The sequence below is a fragment of the Electrona antarctica genome, assembly GCF_951216825.1.
Source record: "Electrona antarctica genome assembly, chromosome: 22".
Classification (NCBI taxonomy): domain Eukaryota; kingdom Metazoa; phylum Chordata; class Actinopteri; order Myctophiformes; family Myctophidae; genus Electrona; species Electrona antarctica.
In genome coordinates, this window is record NC_136805.1 from 19,992,599 (window position 1) to 20,017,052 (window position 24,454).

The 24,454-nt window shown below is 41.6% G+C and overlaps 1 protein-coding gene across 1 annotated transcript; it reads right to left on the bottom strand.

The window, feature by feature from the left end:
• Positions 1-844: 844 nt before the first annotated feature.
• Positions 845-23,974, bottom strand: LOC306915259 (V-type proton ATPase 116 kDa subunit a 1-like; the record flags this gene model as incomplete). The annotated part of the gene is made up of 22 exons (XM_079492552.1): positions 845-2,132; positions 2,178-2,490; positions 7,321-7,492; positions 7,961-8,078; positions 10,163-10,180; positions 11,622-11,813; positions 12,685-12,792; positions 14,126-14,342; positions 15,318-15,436; positions 15,820-15,910; positions 16,023-16,186; positions 16,584-16,723; positions 17,003-17,153; positions 18,255-18,467; positions 20,443-20,536; positions 21,404-21,486; positions 21,780-21,906; positions 22,236-22,318; positions 22,605-22,733; positions 23,152-23,249; positions 23,391-23,469; positions 23,858-23,974. 21 exons carry the CDS (start codon positions 23,972-23,974, stop codon positions 2,397-2,399), a joined length of 2,607 nt encoding a protein of 868 aa, XP_079348678.1. The 3' UTR covers positions 845-2,132; positions 2,178-2,396.
• Positions 23,975-24,454: the final 480 nt, after the last annotated feature.

Sequence of the window (24,454 nt, forward strand, 5' to 3'; positions counted from 1 at the left end):
TTGTCCTACTCCTCCCGCCCAACACTCCCTGTTGACCGGTGTTGCAATGAATGATACCACCCTCCCCACATCTGGCTTCCCTCTCCCGAACACATGTGTTCGCATAGATGTCCGACAAAGCCGGATGCACCACGGTGGATTCGAACCCACAACCTCCATGGTGGACGTGGTGGGCAGTGAGGTGGCAGTATGGGCTATCAAGGCCAGAAAGTATTTTTTTGCCACTCAGTAGATGTTCCCGCATAACTTCCTGGTTTGATGATGATGTCACGCACATACGCGTTCATTTCGTTATGCAAACCTTTTATTTGGCTCCCAGGTGAGCCAAATAATGAGGCCAAATGCGTATTATACCTTTATACTTCTTTAACCTACAGTATGTAGCAGTGGCATAGTGCAGTTAGTATAATGTTTGTTTTTATTTTTACATTTCTTGGGACCACATATAGAATGTTGTTTAATTGTATCAATTTCTTGTAAGTAGTAGTCATTGGGAATCAACGATATGTGTCATGTGGCCCATAGGTCATATCTCTTTTTTCCATAGCATGAGGCAGCTTGATGTACAAGTACACCCCCTGGACATGACACTAGTATGGTGCAGGTATTTACCCCCAATCCAGCCGTTGATGCTGCCGTGCAGGGTCATTGTCACCATCATATTTGCATGGTTGTCTGCCTTCTGAGCCATTCTTTTTCACAGTGCCTGTTACTGTAGCTATACTAGCATTCCTTTTTACGTTGTGGTGCTACAGTCAAGCACATTGAATAGTGTAAATTGCACTAAAATTGGTCTTGTATATTATGAACAGGCAATTATTTATTATGTAAAACACGTCAAAGCATCCTTCCCCAAGTCTTCGTTTATTAATGATTAATCACAAACACAACGTCTACTGACTGGCCACCAGTTTAGATTGATTATACTTTAGTCGTACAACGGCATCGCTCAATGACAACAGCTGATCGGTTTTATTTCAGCGAGCGATACCGCCCTACAACAGAGCATAGATTACATTACACTGTGGAATACCATTAATTACTGAACAACAGCAAAGTGCATTGGTTTATGAGGCCCTCTCTTTCTGCAGTTTCCAAACACACACACACACACACACACACAAATGTGATCACAACATTTCATCTGACATACATTCACATCAGGAATATAATCAATGGTGATTCATCCACTTTTATGCCACCGTGATACTGTAACTGATACAACATGTAAAAACTAAGATAAGTTTAAAATGTAATTATAGAGAAATCAATAATGGACATAACACGATTTGTCAGAGTTGTCTTTTGACTTGAACTTTAGTCATTAACATTTGTGGACTGGACAATTAGGAAATACTGTATGTATGCTGTGCATGACTTTAACATTTCACTTCACACAGTGCAACATCAATTAATGTATCCTCCAAGTGTATATAAGCCACAATAGCACAGAGGATTGTTTGGGGAAACCACTGACACGAGGCATTACTCTAATCAAGGACTGATTGTTTGATATCTCCTCCATCTGAAAATGTAACGGCTCTAGAAAAATAACTACAACATGAACATGTCCTGCATTAACACTGTGAAGGCCTATGCAGCTCACTCACTACACCAAAGAACACATTTGGTTTAGCACATTGCATCATTCATGGCACATCTTTGCAACGTTGCTCCTTGTGACTGTTTAATGCCTAATATATACTTTGCCGTACTATTGGTGTTGCTCGCCGAAAACAGCGATGCATCAATCAGGCTTAAACCAGAAACAGCTAGAGAGTTGGTACACTGGAGTTGGTAACAGTTCTTATGAAGTATTATTTCTCTGTGGGCACATTTTGCCTTCATGTTTTGAGTACTGCTTCATTCAGTAGACGTACCGTAGGCCTACCGGAATCTTCCGTGGAATCTATTAATCGGTAACCCTTTACTAGAATATGCTAGGTTTTGGTTAGCATTGCAACAAAGTATTTAGTTAAATTTTGGGTGCATTTTGCTGCTGTGTCATTACATTTGAGATTGTGAAATACTGCATTATATGGCAGGCTTTGTATCTTGGATCGGTGAACCAATAGGATCCACCGCCGTGATCCCAGCGGCACCCGCCCCGCCCCTCTAGACCAGAGATCACGCTGGTTGGGCCAGGCTAACACCCGCCCCTCTAGACCAGAGATCACCTGGCTGGGCCAGGCTAACAGCATTGTGAACTACAGCTTTGTACTTTTGCAATGGAAAAACTACTGGAGGGTACATTGTTGCTCACATGACAACACTTCACAACATGGCCACTAGAGCGAAACAGAGGACTGCAGTACGGATCATGCACACTGACAGGGGAGAGGAAGGAAGCTTGGGGATTCCTCTTGTCCAGGACAGAGTGAAGGTCTTAGGTCTGTTCACTCATCAAAACGGCCCTCCGATATGCTCTCGAAGGAGAAGGGGAAAAACTTGAAGCCCTGGCCAACGTAGAATTTGTTCTGGAACTCCACCCTGAAAAAGTCAGACCAAGAAGGAAGAAATCAATAGCTATAATTTCTGTATCTTTCTGTGTAGACAGACAAACAAATTCAGGATATGACGTCATGATCTTTCAAAGAACACTGTGGAACTCGGGTGGAAGCTGCACAGGACTTCAACCTCCATGCTCCACAGTTTAGGCCAGTCGCAGGAGCCTTTACCTTTTCAACTCCTTGAACTATCGTGCTTCACTTTGTTTTCTAGTGATGTAAAAATCTGATACTTGGCTGTAAATAATGTTTTGCTGAAACCTGGACAATTAAACAGAGGTGGCCCGACTAAGAAATAGCACACACTCAGAGCAGTATGTGACCAAATATGGCTGAAATGACCAAAGACCAGTCATAGCCAGACTAATCTGTAAGTCTAAGCTTTTCAGTGACACCCTTGATATTTCAACCAATAAAACAAGGCACTTATAATATGTTATAAACGTGGTTATAAGTTGTTATACATGATTACAAACATTTATAACGAGTGTTATAAGGCCATATAAGCACATTATAATGCATTATAAATGAGCTCATAATGCATTACAAAGGCGACCTTAATATAAAGTGTTACCGAAATTTCAATATAAGACAAAGAATGATGAGGATATGTATGTTTGGTAAAAGATTTTCTACATGACTTACATCAGCAAATATTCCAAAGCACATATGATTCTAGTTTAAGCGCAAACATACAACGATGGGTCATGGTGTTCTATCCCGGAATCAAAACCAATTTCCCGTGCAAGTACTACCATTATTCTTTACCATTAATAGAGCCTGCCTGCTTGCTCAGGGGATAAATTGAATCTTGACCATCAGGTCAAGATTCGTGTCCGTTCCTGTGAGACATGACCTTTCACACAATCTAAATGTATCAATAGAAGAGCAGGGAGACCATACAACAACCCCAATTGTATAGTACAGTACAAATCGGACAAAATTACATTTTATTCACAAAAGATAAAACACATTGTGCTACTTTAATCCCAACCCATGATCTCTGGGAAATATTTCTGGAATGAAACCCTAAATCAAAGAGTACATAAAGAGTTTATCTTCTTCCTGGCCTTTTACGCAATATGTAAAATAAAGGAAAAAAGGAAATGAATGTAATCATGTAAAACTATAAATGGAATGAATAAAGGTGAAAAGTGTAAATGTTGCTGTTGAGCTGGTTGGTAGTTGCTGCCAGTTTTTTGAGTAGTGGTTACTGGGTGTACTAGGTGGTGGCAAAAGCTGGTGTTGCTAGGGAAGGGTGTGGCTAGGGTTCACATAGTATGCTATGGTGTTACGCAACTGGGGTATATAAGCTAGTTACAGGTGATTGCTAAGATTTACTACTGCAGTGGCTAGTGTTTGCTAGGGTTTTAGGTGAAAAATGCACTTTGGATGCACAACAGCACTTTAAAAAACGGTGCTGGTAACGTTTTGTTTTTAAGGATAGCACCATGCCACTTTATTTATTTATAGGTTGTGCGTGGTGTTGGTAACTCTTAACTTTTCCATATGAATTGCACGTCATCATACATACTGGGGCTCTTTTGAAATGTTTGTCCATGTTTTGTTTTAGTTTTTAGCTTGTGTTTTTTAAATAGGCTCTATGTTTTATGTTGCACTGCCAATAACTGAGGGGAAACGGTATTTCATGTTCTGTTGTATGCAAGTACATAGGAAAATGACAAATAAAGTGATTCTGATTCTGATTGCTATGGTGGTGCAGTAGGTGTCTTTTGGGTTACTAGGCAGTTGTCATTCCAGGTGTTGGATGCTGCCGCATGGTGGTAAGGGTGTTGTTGCCTGGCAGTTGCTAGGAGGTATTAGATGGTTGCTCTTGGTGGTACTAGGTGGTTGTTATGGTGTTGCTAGCTTGTTGCTAGGGCATATTTAAATGATTTCTCAGTTGCTAGGTGCAGCACCATGGCAAAGAGAAGCCTATTGTAACCTCACCTTTCTCTTCCCAAGATAAATTGTTCTACTTGGGTGCATTGTACGCTTCGTTTTCTAAGTTGGCATATGCCTTAACACCCTCTGATATCTCAATTTATCCATGCATCCAAAAAACAAAGGCTGGATTCACATTTCCCACTGATGTTGGACCTTGGCAGGCGGTTGTATGAGGGAAGTGAGGGGACTGCCCAGGAATGTTTTGTAGCTGTGGCAAATATTTGACTCACCGACGTTGTGAGAGGACAAGAGGTTAGAAACGAGAGATTCCCTCATTTACTCACAGCTGAGGGGATGGAAAAAAATGCTGCTAACCGACACTTAATCTGGTGTGTGTGTGTGTGTGTGTGTGTGTGTGTGTGTGTGTGTGTGTGTGTGTGTGTGTGTGTGTGTGTGTGTGTGTGTGTGTGTGTGTGTGTGTGTGTGTGTGTGTGTGTGTGTGTGTGTGTGTGTGTGTGTGTGTGTGTGTGTTTCTTTCCACATAGACACCTCATCCACCACATCTGAGTGTGAACGGAGCAAAGGTCCCAGGGTGAGTGGACAGCTACTTGCTTATTTTGAACTGTACACTGTAAAATCCTCAGTGTTCCCTTAACTCTCAGAGCTGCCCTTAAGGGTCCATTTACACTCTCAGAATTACAAAAATTACCTTTTTCTTCTCCACTCACGCTGGGCAACGAGAAATGCCCAGCGTTCGGAATTTTCATGATTGTTTCTTTAACGGGGGAGGCAGTTAAGAAGACATACCATTTTCACCACCTCTGCTAAAGATTGTAATGTTCACAAAGGACCAGGGTGCCAAGCAAACACTTTCTCTGGGGATTCCACTCACAAGCCTGCTGCCCTTTTCTATGCTACTGCACAGTTAGTCCCATGATCTAAAAGCCAAGAAATGTATTTATTCATATCGCATTCAACATTGCTTCTCAATGTAGCGCCTGGGGGTTCCATGGCCTGGCTAAATTATAGTTGGGAACCTGTAGATTGGGGTATATAGATAGATAGATGGATAGATAGATAGCACACCTTGGCGTCAGAATATGCCTAGAGCAGGCGTCTCTTCCTGGTTTTTAAACAGCTGGTGGATGGAAATGATGCTCATGCGCAGCTTCAACTTGTAGCGTCGCCAATAAAATGGAAACACTACAAGTTGAAGCCGCGCACAAACGTCATTTCCTGCCTGCTCTAGGCGTTTTCTTGACGCATCTTTACGCGACAGTGTGGGTGCAGGCATAGGAGAGTCTTTCTTTAATCACTAGTCCTTGCTGCCTGTGCAGGCACAGGCAGGCAGGTAAACACGCACACATGCACACACAGCCACATTACACCTGGCAATGCTGGCATTCCTTTAGGGTGGGGGGATTATATAATATTTATATAAGCATTGTAGGGCTTGAGTGGTTAACCCGTCCCATACAAGATTCTCACACAAATATCTATGAAAAACAATATCTGTCTAGTTGACAATTTGCCAACTTCCGTCCGATCACTTTGAACTGGTTTACAGCAACGACAGACGAGACCAGCTGTCTGACAGAAGGAAAGGGCTGTGGACAGAAGCACGTCCTCTTAAACGTAGTTCCACTCTCTGAGCAAAGCAGGCATAAAGCATTAGCGCCATGCTTGTGTCCAATAAAAACACACAAGACATTCTCCCCTGCGCTCATTTCCAAGCCATGAGGTAAGGCTGTGCGTTAATAGCACCATCCAGACGAGAGAGATTAAAGAAAATAAACACCATCCTTTCACGGAATGCATTGAAAAGCTCTGATCGGTGGGATGCCATTTAGACGTATGTTCATAAACGTAGTACGTTTATGAACATGTTTTATGTCAAAGATTAAACTCTGCTTTTGCATTCTTCCCATATGACTGTGTTTTTAATTGATACACCTAGGAAAAAAATTATATTGGACAAAAATATATGTCCAGTAATAAAAGACATTAAACATTAAAAGCTAAAATATGGGATGCATTTGATTAATATAATTTATATTTTAACCAATCTGTATGATATAGTACTTTAATACCTTATACCTAGCCGCACATCTGCAGGGGTTCGGGGTGGTCTCCCTACTCTTCTACTGAGAAGAGTAGGGAGATCATGGTATCAGGTAGGATACCTGGTTAACAATGTCAATAAAGTGGATTGGACACTAAATATTGAATTAGCAATTTATTAAATTTGATGTATTTAAATCCGATACTCTATAAGCAATAGGAACCTTTGTTATAAATGTATTTCTATACGGTACTTGATATGTTTTACCTAAATATTTGTATCTGATTACTGCGCAGCCACGTTCATTAACCCATTTTGGGCGGGAACCCCTTTTGGTGTTAGCATTATGTTATGCTTTAGCTATTGAAAAATAGCAGATCTACAAGCTCATAGCGCGCCACCGAGTGGCGCGCTACGAGCTTGTAGGTCTGCTATTTTTGAAAAATCAAAGAACGACTGACATAGAAACAAAGCTTTTTCAGAAAACTGTCAGGATGTAGAAGACATTTTTAGAATCTGATCTTAAATGGGTTAAGAGTTTCCTGGAGTGGTGTGAAAGCGATGAGTTATTCTTTGTTTGTCTGCTCTGTAGTTCACAGAACATCTGGAGGATCAGCAGGGGTGGAGCTAGTGTAGTTCACAGAACTGCTGGAGGATCAGCAGGGGTGGAGCTAGTGCGAGGAGGCGATGGAGCCGCATGGTCACGGGGGTTATCTGGAGACGTACATGTCTTGGCTGTGTTTACAAGATTTAAACACTGCGATGCAAAAGGCAAAATAAGTTCAGGAATGCGACCGGGGTCTGTGTTCTGTTGTCAGTGGTGTCAGGCCCGTGTGTGTGCGTGTGTTTGTGTAAGGTTCTAACCAGTGCAGACGGAGTGCGTGCAGGAAGGCTGAAAGGCCCTCCATGATGAGGAGGATGCAGACAGTGAGCAGGGCGAAGGCCGCGAAGATGAACGTCAGGGCGAAGAAGCCACCTCCGCTCCGGGACGACAGGCCCAGGCGCATCACCATGGTCCACAGCACTTCAGACAGCTCTGTGGACACACGGGCAGCTCACGTCAAAACAGTATGTCATTAATAATGATAATGTTGCTCTGGACAGTGTTGCTCTGCGGGAAGAGAGAAGGGAGGAATGTTAATTTACCTACCGTGTATGAGCGTGTAATGTTACTGTACGTCGCTGTATGAAGTCAAAAGAGCTTGAACATGCATGTTTGTTGGTGTGTACAAATGTACACAGCAAAATCCTTTTAGAAATGGACCCTTAAACATTGAGCATTTTGCTGCATATGCATGTTCATTCATGTGCATTAGCATGTGTCCCTGACTCCCTAATGTGTTTTAACCACTGATGCCCGTCTTACGACGAATGGCAAAAAATAGCTGATCTGCAAGCTCACAACGTGTCGCATTTGCGACACGTTTTGATCTTGTAGATCTGCTATTTTTGTCGACACCAGGCTTAATGTGCATGTAAGCGTGTGTGCATATGGGACACTCACGTGCATGGGCCAAGCTGAGGGCCCACAGGCGCAGGTAGGAGGCTGTGTTGGAGATGCATCCCAGGCAGTACTCTATTGTGTGGATGGCCTGGTGCACCGCTACATCGCCAAAATCAAACTGGAGTAGAGAAGACCACACACTTGACACAAATACCCGGAACGGACACAAATATGCCTTGATTCAAAACAGTTGCATATTGCCATAACATTTTTCGGAAATGTAACTGATGCTGTCTAAATCTATGAACCAACGTTGAAGATGCTAGTCGGTATTATGTCCGGTAGCCAGACTTCATGGTTCCAAATGAATACAATAAAATGACTATGTATTTATGGAGAAGGATTCCAGATTGGAACAACAACAGAGCATGGCTGTTGAGGAACATGCAAAATGTTGGCTGCATTGAGTCTGTGATCTAGGACACTCTCTAACCACTAATACAGAACCATGCGCAAGATCTCGGCCCATCCGTCCATCTGTAGTACACGTATCTCGAGAACCATCCGACCACCCACAACCCGAGGCAGTGCGGTGTCTGGTGTCGAGACGGTCGGATAGGCGGTTGTCCGGAACCGCTGATATTCCCAATTTGCCCGTATATGGGCATGTCTATATGGGACAGGTAGAAATTAAAACTCTGTGCACACATATAATATGGAGATCCAGTTGTGGAGAACCACCGATCCGACCGATATGCCCATATGACATTAGGGAACTCCATATATGAGCATAAAAGGGACACAGGCAGACAGAGAGACATATACATAGATCTCTGACGTCATATCCTGGCCTTGACTCCATAGTTGGGCAGGCCTGACATGGAACTTCATATATGTGCATAAAAGGGACGCAGACAGACATATACAGAAATCTCCATATTTGGACATAAAAGGGGTACAGACAGATAGACATACAGATAGACAGACAGTCAACGGGTACTCTGACAACGGGTATAACTGGGTGGGGCATGCTTTTCCAACTTGCATCGTTCCCGACATGCATCATTCTCGAGTGCCCACGTTCTAGTTGCTTAACATTTAAAAATGTAACCGGAAGGCCATAGATTTCAGAATCTGTGATTACATTTATACTCCAATGTTATGGATGCTAAACTTGATAAACATTGGAACGTGCAGTGTTGTTACTCTTATCATGTATACTATGAAACTAATCAGCTTATCAGCTGTACCACTATAGATGCTTTACCATGACAGATCTTTATCGCCCGGCTCTCCTGTCTGATACACAGCCAACCATAACAAGCAGTAATTCATGCCAGTGTACCTTTCACAGTGGAAAGGGCTTTCCAAGGAAATTACGTTGTCATCTCAATGGCTGTTCATAACAGGCCACTTTGACCTAGGACCCTTCCTATAGCCTTAGTCTCACTCAGGGCAGAACACAAAGACTGGGGTTGTTTATTTTTCTCCCCTCTTTTCCTCATTGGATCATAGTGCAGGACCTTGTTTGTGTATTGTACAGTGAGGCTGTCTAGGTTCCTCCCCTCTCTACTTGCATACAGGAGGTAGTCTTTCCTGTGTGAGGTGGGAGTCAGGGGAACCCGGGACTCAATCCCTCTACGTCGCATTTGTTGGACTTGGCTAGGAACAGGCCTGGCTTCCTCTTTCCATGCTTCCCTTTTGTCCGTGCAACAAGTTCATGGAACCAGTACTCATTGTTCCCATTTAAAGAGTCTCCCATGTGAGGGGCAAATGAAAACCATACCGCCGGCCACCGCCGCATGCCCTAATGGCAGAATGCAAGGAGGTGAGTGTCCGTGACGCTGTAGTACTGTCCAACATTCCAAAGTGTCAGTCACCAGACATTCCAGCCGACCAAAGCCGTGCCATTTTCCAGAACTTATGACGTACAGCAAAGAAAACGTGGGATCGGTGATGACGAGTAACGGTCACGCGCGCACACACACACACACACACACACACACACACACACACACACACACACACACACACACACACACAAACACACACACACAACCATGCAACCACCACATGCACATGTGTGGAAGGTGTATTAGTTGAGGAGGGGAGTGCAAATGAACTGGATGACAGACAGACAGACAGACAGACAGACAGACAGACAGACAGACAGACAGACAGACAGACAGACAGACAGACAGACAGACAGACAGGACCATGTGTAAGCATGCTCTGGAGGCCACGCCCCACTCTGTTCCTTACCGGCTCTTCCTCTGCGTGCTTGAAATGAAGTAGAGGTCAAAGGTTAGTGGCAGGGCCAGTGGACGAGATGAACAATTTTCCTCCATCTAGAGGTAGAACTGTTACTTTGTGTCAGCTCGTGCATCTCATCAAATGTTTATTTCACGTTTCCAACATGAATCTCACTTTATAACTACAGCATTCCGACATGTGTTCAGCTAAAAATGTAGACATTGAATCACTCTCTCACTATGTGTGGAACCAGCATAATAAGCTTGAATTCACAAATCACTAACATTAAGTAATCTATAGTAATACATAAGTACAAACGTCATAGCTACAACTCTCTCACTACTGTAGGTCTAACTGATACTCCTGTTCCCAGTATTCATTTAACTGGCATCAACACCGTGAGTTTCGCTGTGGAAGCATAAAAGAAGTGGGCAGATTGAATGTTCAAAATGTTTTCCTATCCACTATTTACAGACCCAACAGCCTCTGCCGAAAGTGTGGACAGCTTGTCCGGTCCGATAATCTTATACTCACTTAAAATAATCACACCCAACGTTATGCAATATCAAATTCCGCGCTTTGCTGATAGCAACATCATAACCATTTCATTAAGTGCCCAAACCTTATATGAGGAATAATCATACTGCTGAGCAACGTGCACTATCAAAACATAAACACTGTAAGATTTACAGTAAGACCCCAAGGCTCTGAGTCAAAGAAAAACAGGGCGATTTTTCAGAAATTCCATTAGCTGCTGTAAAAGACTCAGGGTCTGGTTCTCATGCAAAACCACCTCAGTGTTTAGGTTTCTGAAATGGAAAATCCATCTCTTATCTATTCCATTTCCATCCCATTCCTTTCGGTTCCATCCCTCATCCCTCCCTCTTTCCCTCCACACATTTGTGCCCACATCAGCCCAATCCCTGGGTAACACCCATGAAAAAAGACTGATTATTACCATAATATGAAGATCTAAGCTGTCCTTGTCTACTTAAAACAAGAAACATGAACCACTTAAACACTATATACTTTGTTGTACGTCAAATAGCCAATAGACTTCAAATAGACAATCTACAAGCTCAAAGCCTGTGGATTTCCTGTTTTCGCCAAATTTTGTCTATTTTACTGAATGTTTCCTATTGTGACATGTCCAAAACAGGGATGCTTGGGTGCATGTGGTTAATGGGAGTGGACACATTACGCCAGGGCTCCACCGGACGCGTTGCGTCTCCGTCGCATGCGTCAAAAAAACGCACCGGTTCAATTTTAATGCACGTGTCGCGTCTCCGTCAACGCAACGCAACGCGGGCAGTGGAGCCACCCTTCATTGATTAAAAAGGGAACATTCCCTGACGGTGACTGAGACGCGACGCTGACGCGCCCGGTGGAGCCCTGGCGTTAGACAGAAGACAACATAATGGAGCTGACATGAATGAACAGATGGGAAGTGGGTGTTTAATGAGCTCACCTCATCTCCCTCTTCCGAGTGCTGCGACAGGTGGTCATGGTCCATGATGCCCGCCTCATCCTCCGTGGGCCCATTGCCCACCCGTACCCCTCCAAATTTCTGTGTGCCCTGTTGGGTGAGTCCCGTGCATGATGAGGTTTGATCTACAGACTGCTCTAGATTCTCTGCGGGGGTTTCTTCCCTCTTCTTGGACTAAATACAAAAGCCACAAGAGCTGTGTCTAGTTTAAAGCACGCCTTGGGTATAGTCACCTTTTCTTTGTATTAAATTAGAATGGTTCCCTCCAAAACATTGTTATACTGTATAGCATTTTTGGAAAGAACTCTTCATGCGCTTTGGGTATTTAGAACAGCGCTATATAAATTTTAGCTATTATTATTACTATTATAAGAGAACAGGTCGGCAGATCAAGATATGTGCTAGGATGTCAGTAGGCACTTAAAGGTATATTCAGTGATTTCACTTAATTCAAATATCACTTATTTTGTCTTATTTTTTGGATAATCCTCCCTACTATAAAGTGTGCTGACCATATAAGGAGTTCCTCCCTGTCCCCAGTGAGCCCCTGGGGTCAAAAAACCCTAGTTTCGGTTTGGGCTTTGGGTGGCAAAGCCTTCATCCAATCAGGATGAGAGGGGCCTTCCTCCAATCATGATCGAGTGGGGCGGGCATTGGTGCACGTGCTGTTGGTCTGTTGTACTTCCCCCACTGTAGAGCGTGTGCATGTGCACATCTTGTTACCGGGTGGACCGGGTTTTTTTCCAAATCACCCAAATCACTGAATGCTCCTTTAAGTACAGTATACTGTAGACAGCCTTGAGCAAATCTTCAAAATACGTTAAATTGATTGCCAGTACATTAACCTGTCATTGAAATGAATCATATCTTTTATATGCTTTTCCAAGGCATACTTTAAGCATCATTTCATGGCAACACCACATTACACAATACGATGTATGCTGAAATGAATGGCGGAATAGGAGTGAAAGAAAAACAAGGTTATATGCAAGGTCATAACAGAGGTCACATATCAAAGGTTGTAGGTGGGATCAGATTGACATACCAGGTGCATTTTCCACAGGTGCTGACGCCGAAGCACCATTGTTTTCACAATCAGCATACAGGGTACACATGCAAGCGCAATCAGCACCAACAAAACCTGGATCCCCATCTACAGATTCAAACAGAGAGAGGTAAACAATGTGTTGACCATGTGTCCCAAAAACACACTGCTGTCACCGAAAATACACACGACTTCGGGTTTTTATACTTAATTTTCTTATTTGATAGCTTGTTGAATAATAAGTATTCATATATTAATATTATTGAGAATGATATGATAAGGTATGTGTTTAGTGAATTTGTCCTGTGGGCCTTTGATAATCTATAATAAGTTTAGGATCCATTGTATATTTAAAAAAAATACAATACTAATAATAAAAAGAAAATGTGCTTTTGAAGGTGTGAGTTTTGTGCGACAGCAGCTAATTACAGTAAGAAGTGAACCAAGAAAGAATTCAGAGTGAGTGGTTTAGTAGTTTGAGCCTTTGAAAGAAAGCAGATATTAGACAATATGTACTGTATATCATTTACTATCTTTATTACTTTTCCATCAGGGTGATTAGCATCTGCCGTGATACTGCAGCTGGATTTAGCCTCTGACTCATAAACTGATCTTCTCTGGCAGTATAAGCCTTAGTCCTTTCTATTCTATAGCTAACTGGCTTGTATAAATAAACTCAACAGTTAATTGTCCGATTAATCGAATAATCAAGAAAGTTTCTCATAATTGCCTTTTGTTCTATATATCAATGAATCAACACACAAACATTATAATAGATATTTTGAGTAAATCAATTAGTCAGATTAACCACTAAAGCCCTATTTTATAAATATCTGATCTACAAGCTCACACTGAACTTAACCTAGTCCTATGTTCATGCTACTGTGCACTAGACTAGACTAGTGGTTTCCAAACCTTTCAGGTCAGGACCCAAAAGAGAAATTAGACGTTTGCCCAGGACCCAAACTAGTGAAAATAGCAGATCTACAAGCGCACAACATGTCACTTCACGCCATATTGTGAGCTTGTAGATGAGTTATTTTCACTACTTCTCAATTATTATTATTTGTATTTATGGAATTTCTTAGATTTATTGTTTGTTTCTTTTACAATGTATACAATGTATACATTTTTTTTTACATTTATTTATAATGTATACAATGTATACAATTATTTTACATTTATTTATAATGTATACAATGTATACAATTATTTTACATTTATTTATAAAAAGAAAATCCTTTGAAATATATATATTTTTTTTTAATGTAGGAAAAGAAAATGGGATTTTTACTCGAGTCGTGACCCATAAAAATTGGTTCATGATCCACAAATGGGTCCTGACCCACTGTTTGGGAAACAGTGGACTAGACCACTGTGGAGGGGTGTGTGAGGACTGAGGAGTGACAGGAGAGGCAGAGGGGTGGAAGGGGGCGTGTACCTGTCCCCGGTACAGGAACTTGTTGGTGGTGTCACTGTAGTTAAAGAGACACATGTTGATGAAATGAATGAGCAGACTAGGCGCCTCCTTGGAGGTGAAGACATCGTAGGCGGTCCACTTGATGAAGACCAGCAGGATGAGGTAACCAAACAGGCTGGTCATGAACACAATCTCTGGGATGAAGCCCAGGAAGATGTTCAGTGGCTTCTTGAAGTACCTGCAGGTTACAGTAAATCATGTACTACACACATATCGTCACTGTTGGCTCGAAAACTGTTCCTTTTCAGGATTCAAATTCAAAAATAGCAAAAGTAGCAGATCTATAAGCTCGAAACACCAGCTGGCCCGAGTCAAAGTAATTTGGCTCAGAGCTAGGTGTGACTGCACACCTGTTGAACACTAGGATAAATCATGCCAGTAAGTCATCCCAATATACATTCATTGAGGAATACAGCCTCTGTTATGACTGTATTTGGCTGTTTCTTTGAGGCTGTGTACCACATTGTACACCAAAGGCATGGCAAGCAGCGTGTAGCCGCATGGAAATAAAGAACTTTTGTCTTGAATCTTGACTGTCGTCAGTCAAACAATTGAGCCTTATACAGACTACTGTTCTTCCTCTGTCTTGAATGGGGCCAGCTCAAGCCTTTTTGAGGCCCTGAGCTGAATGAAATTATCACCACACTTTGGAGACATTGTAATTGGCTAAGACAATGATGTGGTATTATTTAAATAAAAAAAATCAAAGGTATTCCACGCAGGTTCCACAACATTAAATAGAAGTTTTAGTGTCTGCCTTTGGGCACTAGGACCCTGCAACATACATTTTGGAGTGGTACGGTACTTCCCATATAGACAAATACTATAATGACATTGGATCTTCGAGAAGCGTCGCCAAAAAGATTAGTCCTACAACCTCACAATCTCAAACCCTCACCCTAACCCTAACCTCCCACTGGGCAGCACACCTAAACCTAACCTTAACCCTCTCCCAACCCTTAATGCACCCCTCACCAACCTTAATCCGGTCGTCTTAACGCACCCCTCACCAACCTTATGTCTAACCATAGTAACCAATGACTAGTCTAAACTAAGTATGCACCCCGACTTGAAGTGCTTAATGTTTTCTTTCATGTGTGTTTGCATGCCTGGTGGCCACAGGGAATAAGTCAGCCCTGAATGTGTGACTTACAGGTGGTTGAAGAGGCTGAGAGACACTCCAAACAGCATGTGGATCACACCAATAATCACAGACATCTTCATCTTGAATGAGTTCAGGAAGGTGAGCTTGTTGGCAGCAACGTTCCATACCTATCGAAACATGACAAAAAAGGCTAGATATTCACATGCTATATCTACACCAGTGCACAACTAAGAATGAATTAAGCATTATCTTGTCATCGTTGTCTATGCATGGTTTTGATTGATTGATTTAAATATGTATTAACAGTTTGCAGAATTACAGTACATTTCAAGCACAAACTCAATACAAAGACTGTTAACTGTGAGTGGACGACCCAATTAAGCATTACACTTGCTTAATTGGGTCCACCATGTTCAATTCATCAAAACATTTAGAGACGTACAGATAGACACTACTATAGTCAAAGAACAGAACAGGAATTCATCATAGATGGTAAGTATGTAAAGTATGTAAAATTATGTAAAATGTGTAAAATGTATGTAAAATTTACCGGGTCAATTCCAAGCGGATAAGGCCCACCAAACACACCAGGAACTGCCGGGTCCAGCTGTAACACCGCGTTTCCATCAAGCGTATCGAACCTAGAACCAATTCACAGTAAACAAATCAAAATAGTCTATTTCTCTGTCACATGTTCTTGAACAAACATGGTACATGGTACTACATGAACTAAGCAACAAATGCGTGACTTACGTCCAGTTGCCTCCTTTGGCACTAAACATGGGCCGGACACTCCATGAAGAACCAAACATGTTAAGAGATTTGGAGAAGCAGTCGTTATAGATGAGGCCGGTGTACATAGAGAACAGCCCCATCAGAAGGACTATGTAACGACCAGCAAACACCATGTTGAATATCTGCAGGAACAAAAACATTTTTAAATCTTTCACAAATTTTTTATAGTTCACAAATAGCAGCACAACACAATCACAAATGTGAGCATTTTTGCTACTGGTCATACAGCGAAGTACTGTATACAGGGCTTTGACACACAGGTTTGTTTTCAACATATGTTTTTTATTTATTTTGAATACTAGAATATAGACAGAAATATAAACAGCAGTACAGTCAGGCATTTGAGGCAACGATTTTAATTTCTAAATGGAATATGTTATTTGGGAACTATCTTAGCTCGTCATGAATCAAAATATAGAGTTTAATAGCAGTAGGATTGGTACTGTGTAGGCTACTGCACACAAGTGTAAATAGTTAAATAGTTAAACTTTGCTGCCTGTATTTATTTGAAACCAATACCTCATTGTCAGTCTTCTGGGATACGATACGACTCTCTCGGATGACCAGGTAGAGGGCTGCACAGGTCATCAGCAAACCATGACCCATGTCACCAAACATGACCGCAAACAGGAAGGGGAAGGTGATGATGGTGTATGGTGCTGGAATAAAGAAGATAGATGAGATAAAGATAACTCGTGAGAAAAAGGCTCTTTGCTTAGAAATGTAAATGCCATAGAATCTCAGTCTTTAACGCACAAGTCAAAGGTATATTGACCTTTGACCTGTGCGTTAAAGTTAGTTCTTTAAGTTCTTCAAGTGATTTCAACTAACTTCTTTAAGTTAGTTGGAATCAGATATTAATTCTATTAATATCAGTGCTTACAGCTAAGTAAGAAATCATTCCTATCGCAATGCTAGGGGCTGAATTGAAATATAACCTGGGTTGATCTCCCGGTAGTTTCCAATGCCATAAGCATCGACTATGTTCTGGAAGCCAGAGGTGAACTTGTTGGTCTTGTTGAAGGTGGGCGGGGTCTGCTTGGTCTGCATCCTGTTGAGAATAGATGGCACTGTGGAGCCACTCCTCTCCTGTGAGACGGACCACATCACAGGTTCATGTCACTCAAGTACTGTAGTACATTTTGTACTTGTGTCCTGTGTAGGGTAGGGCTGGGCAATATGAGCTAGATCGTCTATTTTTGCTATTTGTGTATGCCACCATTGCACGACAAAGTATAATGGACAAATGTATTTAGTTGATTATAAAAACAAATCTAATTATTTATTGTGTTGATTTGTTGATATATAAGATGACGTGACGGGTGGTGCAGGAAAGGTGAATGGACAAGATGACTAAAAGGGTCCCCCATATAAGCTACAGACTAATGACAACCAACAGAAAATACACTGACATCAGGTCAGTTGTGCACAGCTGTGAAGCACTTCAGTGATTGTTGAAAATTAATTCAGCATTACCATAGCTTCATAGTCTGTTGTATAACAGGAATTGCATAACATTGTTGCAAACTTACAATCATACTGTTCACTAGATCCGCTATATAGCAAGCACAATACAAAATGTACCTTAACTAAACAACAACAGGAAACAGACATAAAATCGAATGGGTGGTGGCAGCCTAAATGCTACACAGGCTTGTGGCTGGAGGGTCACCAGCTCCTATATCCAGGACAAACCGAGACAATCTGAGCTGGGAAAGGAATCAGTAAAATCCTCTACTACTTAAAAATATTTGCAAACCTACCAAAAATCGCGCAAATACAATTCAACTAATTTATGTGTATTTTGTATCTTTGGTGGTGGAGCTAGCATTTGTTTGTTTGTATCACTGATTCCTTGAAATGATCATTAAGGCGCCTTTCACACCTGAGAGACAACTGTCTCCTCTGTGTCTCCTGTCTCTTCTGTGTGTTGCACGGCTCGCAATGCATTTTCAATGAGAGTCACGTGGTTTGACGAGACAACCTTGTTCCATGGGGGGGAGGGCAGAAGACAGCCAGGGAGCAAGCTTGTCTCGTCAAACCACGTGACTCCCATTGAAAATGTATTGCGAGCCGTCTCTCAGGTGTGAACGGCGCCTAAGTGGAGCGACCACCACATTGACTGTTCCTGGGTGTGGAAATAATATACAAAAATGTGAGTGTGAAGGGATCCCATGCAGGCAGACTCACCGTTCCTCGGCGCAGGGCAAACTGAATGGAGTCCAGGTCGGAGACGGGACACCACACCTCAGCGATGAGACACTTCTGGGTGACGTCAATGTTGCAGAGGTTGAGCGTGTGGTAGATGGCCTTCATCTTCCTCACCTTGATGAACCACACTCTCATGGTCTTGGAGGCTGCCTGGAGGACACGTTGACGATGGTCCTCTGTTTGGTTCAGTACCTGGGGTTATGAATAGTGTTTGTTCAATACCTGGGGTTATGAATAGTGTTTGTTCAGTACCTGGGGTTATGAATAGTGTTTGTTCAATACCTGGGGTTATGAATAGTGTTTGTTCAATACCTGGGGTTATGAATAGTGTTTGGTTCAGTACCTGGGGTTATGAAAAGTGTTTGTTCAGTACCTGGGGTTATGAATAGTGTTTGGTTCAGTACCTGGGGTTATGAATAGTGTTTGGTTCAGTACCTGGGGTTATGAATAGTGTTTGTTCAGTACCTGGGGTTATGAATAGTGTTTGGTTCAGTACCTGGGGTTATGAATAGTGTTTGGTTCAGTACCTGGGGTTATGAATAGTGTTTGTTCAGTACCTGGGGTTATGAATAGTGTTTGGTTCAGTACCTGGGGTTATGAATAGTGTTTGTTCAGTACCTGGGGTTATGAATAGTGTTTGGTTCAGTACCTGGGGTTATGAATAGTGTTTGGTTCAGTACCTGGGGTTATGAATAGTGTTTGGTTCAGTACCTGGGGTTATGAATAGTGTTTGGTTCAGTACCTGGGGTTATGAATAGTGTTTGTTCAGTACCTGGGGTTATGAATAGTGTTTGGTTCAGTACCTGGGGTTATGAATAGTGTTTGTTCAATACCTGTGGTTATGAATAGTGTTTGGTTCAGTACCTGGGGTTATGAATAGTGTTTGTTCAATACCTGGGGTTATGAATAGTGTTTGGTTCAGTACCTGGGGTTATGAAAAGTGTTTGTTCAGTACCTGGGGTTATGAATAGTGTTTGTTTAGTACCTGGGGTTATGAATAGTGTTTGTTCAGTACCTGGGGTTATGAATAGTGTTTGTTCAGTACCTGGGGTTATGAATAGTGTTTGGTTCAGTACCTGGGGTTATGAATAGTGTTTGTTCAGTACCTGGGGTTATGAATAGTGTTCAAACACACATTTGAGGCTCACATTGGGGCTAATTTGTACTATACACACTATTGTATAATGTATAAAATGACAAATAAATTCATTTTTTTTAATATATATTATAATTTTTGTCCAGCGACACAGTTCGACGGCGTCTGAATTAGGCTTTACATGCCGTGTGAAGCATAATGGAGACTTTTCTTCATGTGTGATAAGGATAACATTGGGGGAGTCCGCAGCATTATAGAAGAGGGAAAGAAACTTGGTAGTTAGGCTAAAGAAAGAAAATAGGAAATCATCCACCCCCTGATTTAAGGGTGTATGGTGGTTGGAAATGCATCTTATCTCAGGAAAACACATGGCACCTGAAAACATGAAACTTGTGTCAAATTTATGGTCAGCATTGAATTTCTGACACTTTGAAAGAATCATTTATATTGTAGAAAATTGGCTTGTTTTGCAGGTGGAAATGTGCCTAAAACAATCGACTGACTGCACTTCAAAGTCACCTCTCTCAATGGCAAGTACAATCTCATTTCCTCCTTTCACTCTCTCTGTCTTGAACAAACGCACGTGAACTATCTATCCTACTCACACCCTCTCATTTTACTTTTGACTTCCTTATCTGCTTCAGGGCTATGAGTTATCTATAGTAATTTCCTCTCACTTGGCATTGTTGCTCAATAAATTCCATCTAATTGAGCTTTGTTGTCATTTAGGCTTTGTGTTATTCAATGCAATGCTCTTATGACCTGCTCATCTTGATTTCTTTCATTGTGAGGTGAGACAGATTCTCTGTATCTGGTACAATTTGCCAACCCCTGGAACCCTTTCCTAAACGACTCTTTGGTTATACTAAAGCAGGTTTGGTTTCTCATTGCAATTATGCAATGAATCATAATGTCTCCAGGCACGGTTACATGTGATTTACAATGGCTGCTAAGCTTGTACATAATGTTTGAATCAGAACCTCAAACAGACATGCCTATGTGGTTGCCGTTATTGCTGCTGCTGAAAGGTTATGCTATAATGTTCCATCATTCTCATAGAAGACAACATACCATCTGGAGGTCATCGATACGGGTGTTGACCCCAGCCAGCATCTCCTTCCTCTCCCCAGGAGTCTCAGGACAGGGGTAGAGAGAAGCACGGAACCTATTTAAAGAAAAACAAAACACCAAACCACATTTTAGACATCTACAGTACATAGAATGGGGATTGAATGTGGATTGAAAATGAAACAAAACAAAAACAAATATAGTGTCATCTTCACTATTAGTTCATAATCATAATCTATTTCAATCCATTTCATTCTCTTTACCTCAACCAGATAACACTTGTCTATTGTGATGGACAAACAGGCATAGATGGTCTCAGGCATGGCTGTCCTGACCATTCTAACCTTTATACAGTAGATCTTTGACTAGTTAGCCTACAAAAAAGTAACTTTTTTTTAAATCACTATTATCATCATTATTATTATTATTTTAACCTGTCAACCAGGCATGACATTCTAGACTAAAATGTTCAAAAATAAAAGATACAAAGAAAAGAAAAAGATCTACAGTGTGTGCAGTGGCTATAAAAGAAAAGTTTGAACATTTTTTCAAAATATTTGAATATTTTGTAAAATAGGGCTTATTAAAGTTACTAGTTGTGTAAAGTACAATTGACATGATGTTGATATGGATTTTTCACTTCTAACAGTAAACGTATAGTCTTATACAGTATATGGTACCCACCCCTCACAGATCTTCTAACAGTAAACGTATAGTCTTATACAGTATATGGTACCCACCCCTCACAGATCTTCTAACAGTAAACGTATAGTCTTATACAGTATATGGTACCCACCCCTCACAGATCTTCTAACAGTAAACGTATAGTCTTATACAGTATATGGTACCCACCCCTCACAGATCTTCTAACAGTAAACGTATAGTCTTATACAGTATATGGTACCCACCCCTCACAGATCTTCTAACAGTAAACGTATAGTCTTATACAGTATATGGTACCCACCCCTCACAGATCTTCTTGACCCGGTTCTTCAGCTGATCCCCTTGGAAGAAGATGATGAACACAGATTTGTGCACTTGGTCACCCTGTCATAAAGAGAATAACATGTTAATATCTTAAACCAGAAACTGCTGTGGCTGCATCTGGTAGGTTTGGCTATTCTCCTACCAACTTTGGCAGAAAGTCAACCTTTGTTTCAGGGTCCTTTTCTATTCTGAAATTCTGAAGTTTGCTGATATAATTAAAGCAACGCAATGATTTTGGGATTTATCAACCATTGTGGCCAGTGAATGAAAACAATTCTCCTTTATGAAATTACACAAAAGAGGAATAACGTAGTGGTACTAGCATCTTTTAGCCAGTACAGTATATGACTGACCGTGGTGGGGTCCTCCAAGGGGTCCTCGATGTCTGCCTGACGTAAAAAGACGTTACCGCGACACACCCGCCACAGCATCCTTTCAAAGACCTGGAGGCGCTCCCTGCTGATCACTCCGGCAACAAACCTGCAACGCCAAAAGACAATACTGTTCAGAAAATGGTCATTGTTATTCAGGTGCTTCTGTCTATGCCAGTGAGCTCCGGGGACCTCTGATCTCTGAAAGTGTACAAATGGACCCTTATGTGTCCAAATGGAACAGTTAAATTCGCAGACTCTTGTTGTATTGAGTTGTGGGGATCTTTGAAGTAAAACATTTTGATAACCAACGTTCTTCTACGCTTTTGTTATGGCTGCTTTATAGTAACATGGCATATGGCAGTAATTACTAACTATCCTCAAAACCCTGATTTTGCCATAACCTTTTGACAAATGTAATGAAGTGCAGGTACTTACCCCAGTCTGAGGGGGGCGCCGCGGCCTCCTTCATTGCCTTCCATTAGGGACGACGACTCCTCTAACAGGTTGGGGTCCTCCATCTGTTTAAGTGGTTAGGATGACTATAGTTATTACTAATTAAAACCTAAAATGGATGGTGTGCTCTTTTAGCGTTACATAATAAAATAATTCGGTACCTCATCCTTTTATGTAGAGCAGGTTTGTAATATTGTTTATGTATCATACAATATTTGTCTTTATATAGGCTACAGTATACGGTATAACAACATTGCATTGGAAGGATGCAGACGGAGCAGAACAATGGAAAGGGAAGGGTGTTGTGGATGAACTGAGCTACTAAACAGAGACAGATAAAAATAAACACACCTCATCGAAGAACTGCTGCGTGCGCCGCAGGATGTGCTTGAGCTCCGTCAGCTCCAGGAAGTTCTTCTTCAGAGCCTCCTGGTTGGTGTTGATCTCCTTCAGCTCATTCTCCAGTTTCTCAAAGGTGGCCTGTCAATCACAGCCAAGCGCCAAAGATTAGGTTGCAGGCAGTAAAGTTTACAGGAACTGGTGATTCAACAATGCTTACATACAGTATATCTTTGTAAAGCTGTTTCAATGCACAGTAATAAGAAGGCAAGACAGTAGTCTTAGATTGTAATAGATGCCTGTTTCTTTGGGAAAGGAGAATTTAAATGGCTAATTCACCTATTTGTAACCTCAATTCTATCATTGTATTACGAGGCCGACATTACGCTTCCCAATGCATTGTGTGTCGACTCTGTCAAGAGCTTGCTTTCAAGAGCGCTCGAAAATCTCATCTAGCGTTTCAGATTTGAATATGTCCTTGCAGTAGAACAACAGGATTCAGGTGTAATATTGTCATAGTGCTTTGATCAATAATGATATACAACAACCAGATATAGACCTCTAAATCGATCATGTCCCTGGGGAAAGGGACCTCTGGGTTTTCTCCAGTGTCCACTGTTGGGATGTTGGCTTTCTTAATCTCCTTCTCCACAAACCCTATAAAAGAGAGGATTCACGATATTCAATACATTTGAATTTAAATATTGACATTCCAAAAGCCGTCCCAAAACCATAATGAGTTAGCATAAGAGTGTCTTCTTTTCTTTTCTTTTTTGTCTTTGTGGGGGTTATACTTACTCAATTTCCTGTCCATCTCCTCACATCTCCTCACTTCATTCACAAACTTCCGCTGGAAAACATTCACATCCGGATTGAGCTGCGAGTGGAAAGGAAAGAAAAAACAAAACATGAACATATGTACATCCGTATCCAGAGTAACATAACAATTGAAGTCCTTAAAAGGACAACATCAAAAGTCATAAGGGGGATTATCAAAACAACATGCATGACAATGAATTTTACCGCCTGTATCCCTAGACATTATGTGCAAGAGAGACAGCCTACAGTAGGTAAGGAAATAATGAAAAAGGTACATCCATCTAACTATCTATCTATCTACACAGACAGGTGGAGAGCTAGAGGTGTGTGTGTGTGTGTGTGTGTGTGTGTGTGTGTGTGTGTGTGTGTGTGTGTGTGTGTGTGTGTGTGTGTGTGTGTGTGTGTGTGTGTGTGTGTGTGTGTGTGTGTCATTCATAAATACTTACATCCCTGAATTGCACCATTCCTAGTTCTCCCAGTTCACTGACACAGCAGTATGCTGCCTCAGACTGAAGGAAGAGCTGGGCCAGGGTCATTTCTTCACTCCTGAAGAGTTCCCCCATAGTGGCTGCTTTACAGGCTCACACTCCTTCAGCTGTTGAATAAATATAAACCTAAACTGGGACAGAAATATACAATTTAATTTTAAATTGGGTGAATTATTTCATTTCATAGATGTCTAATGGGTCTTTTAAACTGTTCCGCAGCCATTCTATTGGCTGATAGCCTGCTGCAGAATTGTTAAACACAATTATTATGTGTGCACTGTTCAATTAATAATATGAAAAGATACGCAGTCGCATATACGATAGGCTACCCTATACTGAAACTGTCACTCAGAGCTTGTTCATTATGGCTGCTTAGCCCAGACGTCTACAGGCAGCCGCAGAATATCCGAATAGGCTAATGCACGCACAACGAATAGCTTTAATTACGTACCGTATTAACCACAATAGTGTGAAAGTATTTTAAATAAACGCGTTCATCCCTTTATGCAGGGAATAGGCCGTAGGCTACTGGCGCAAATGATATAAACAAACAGC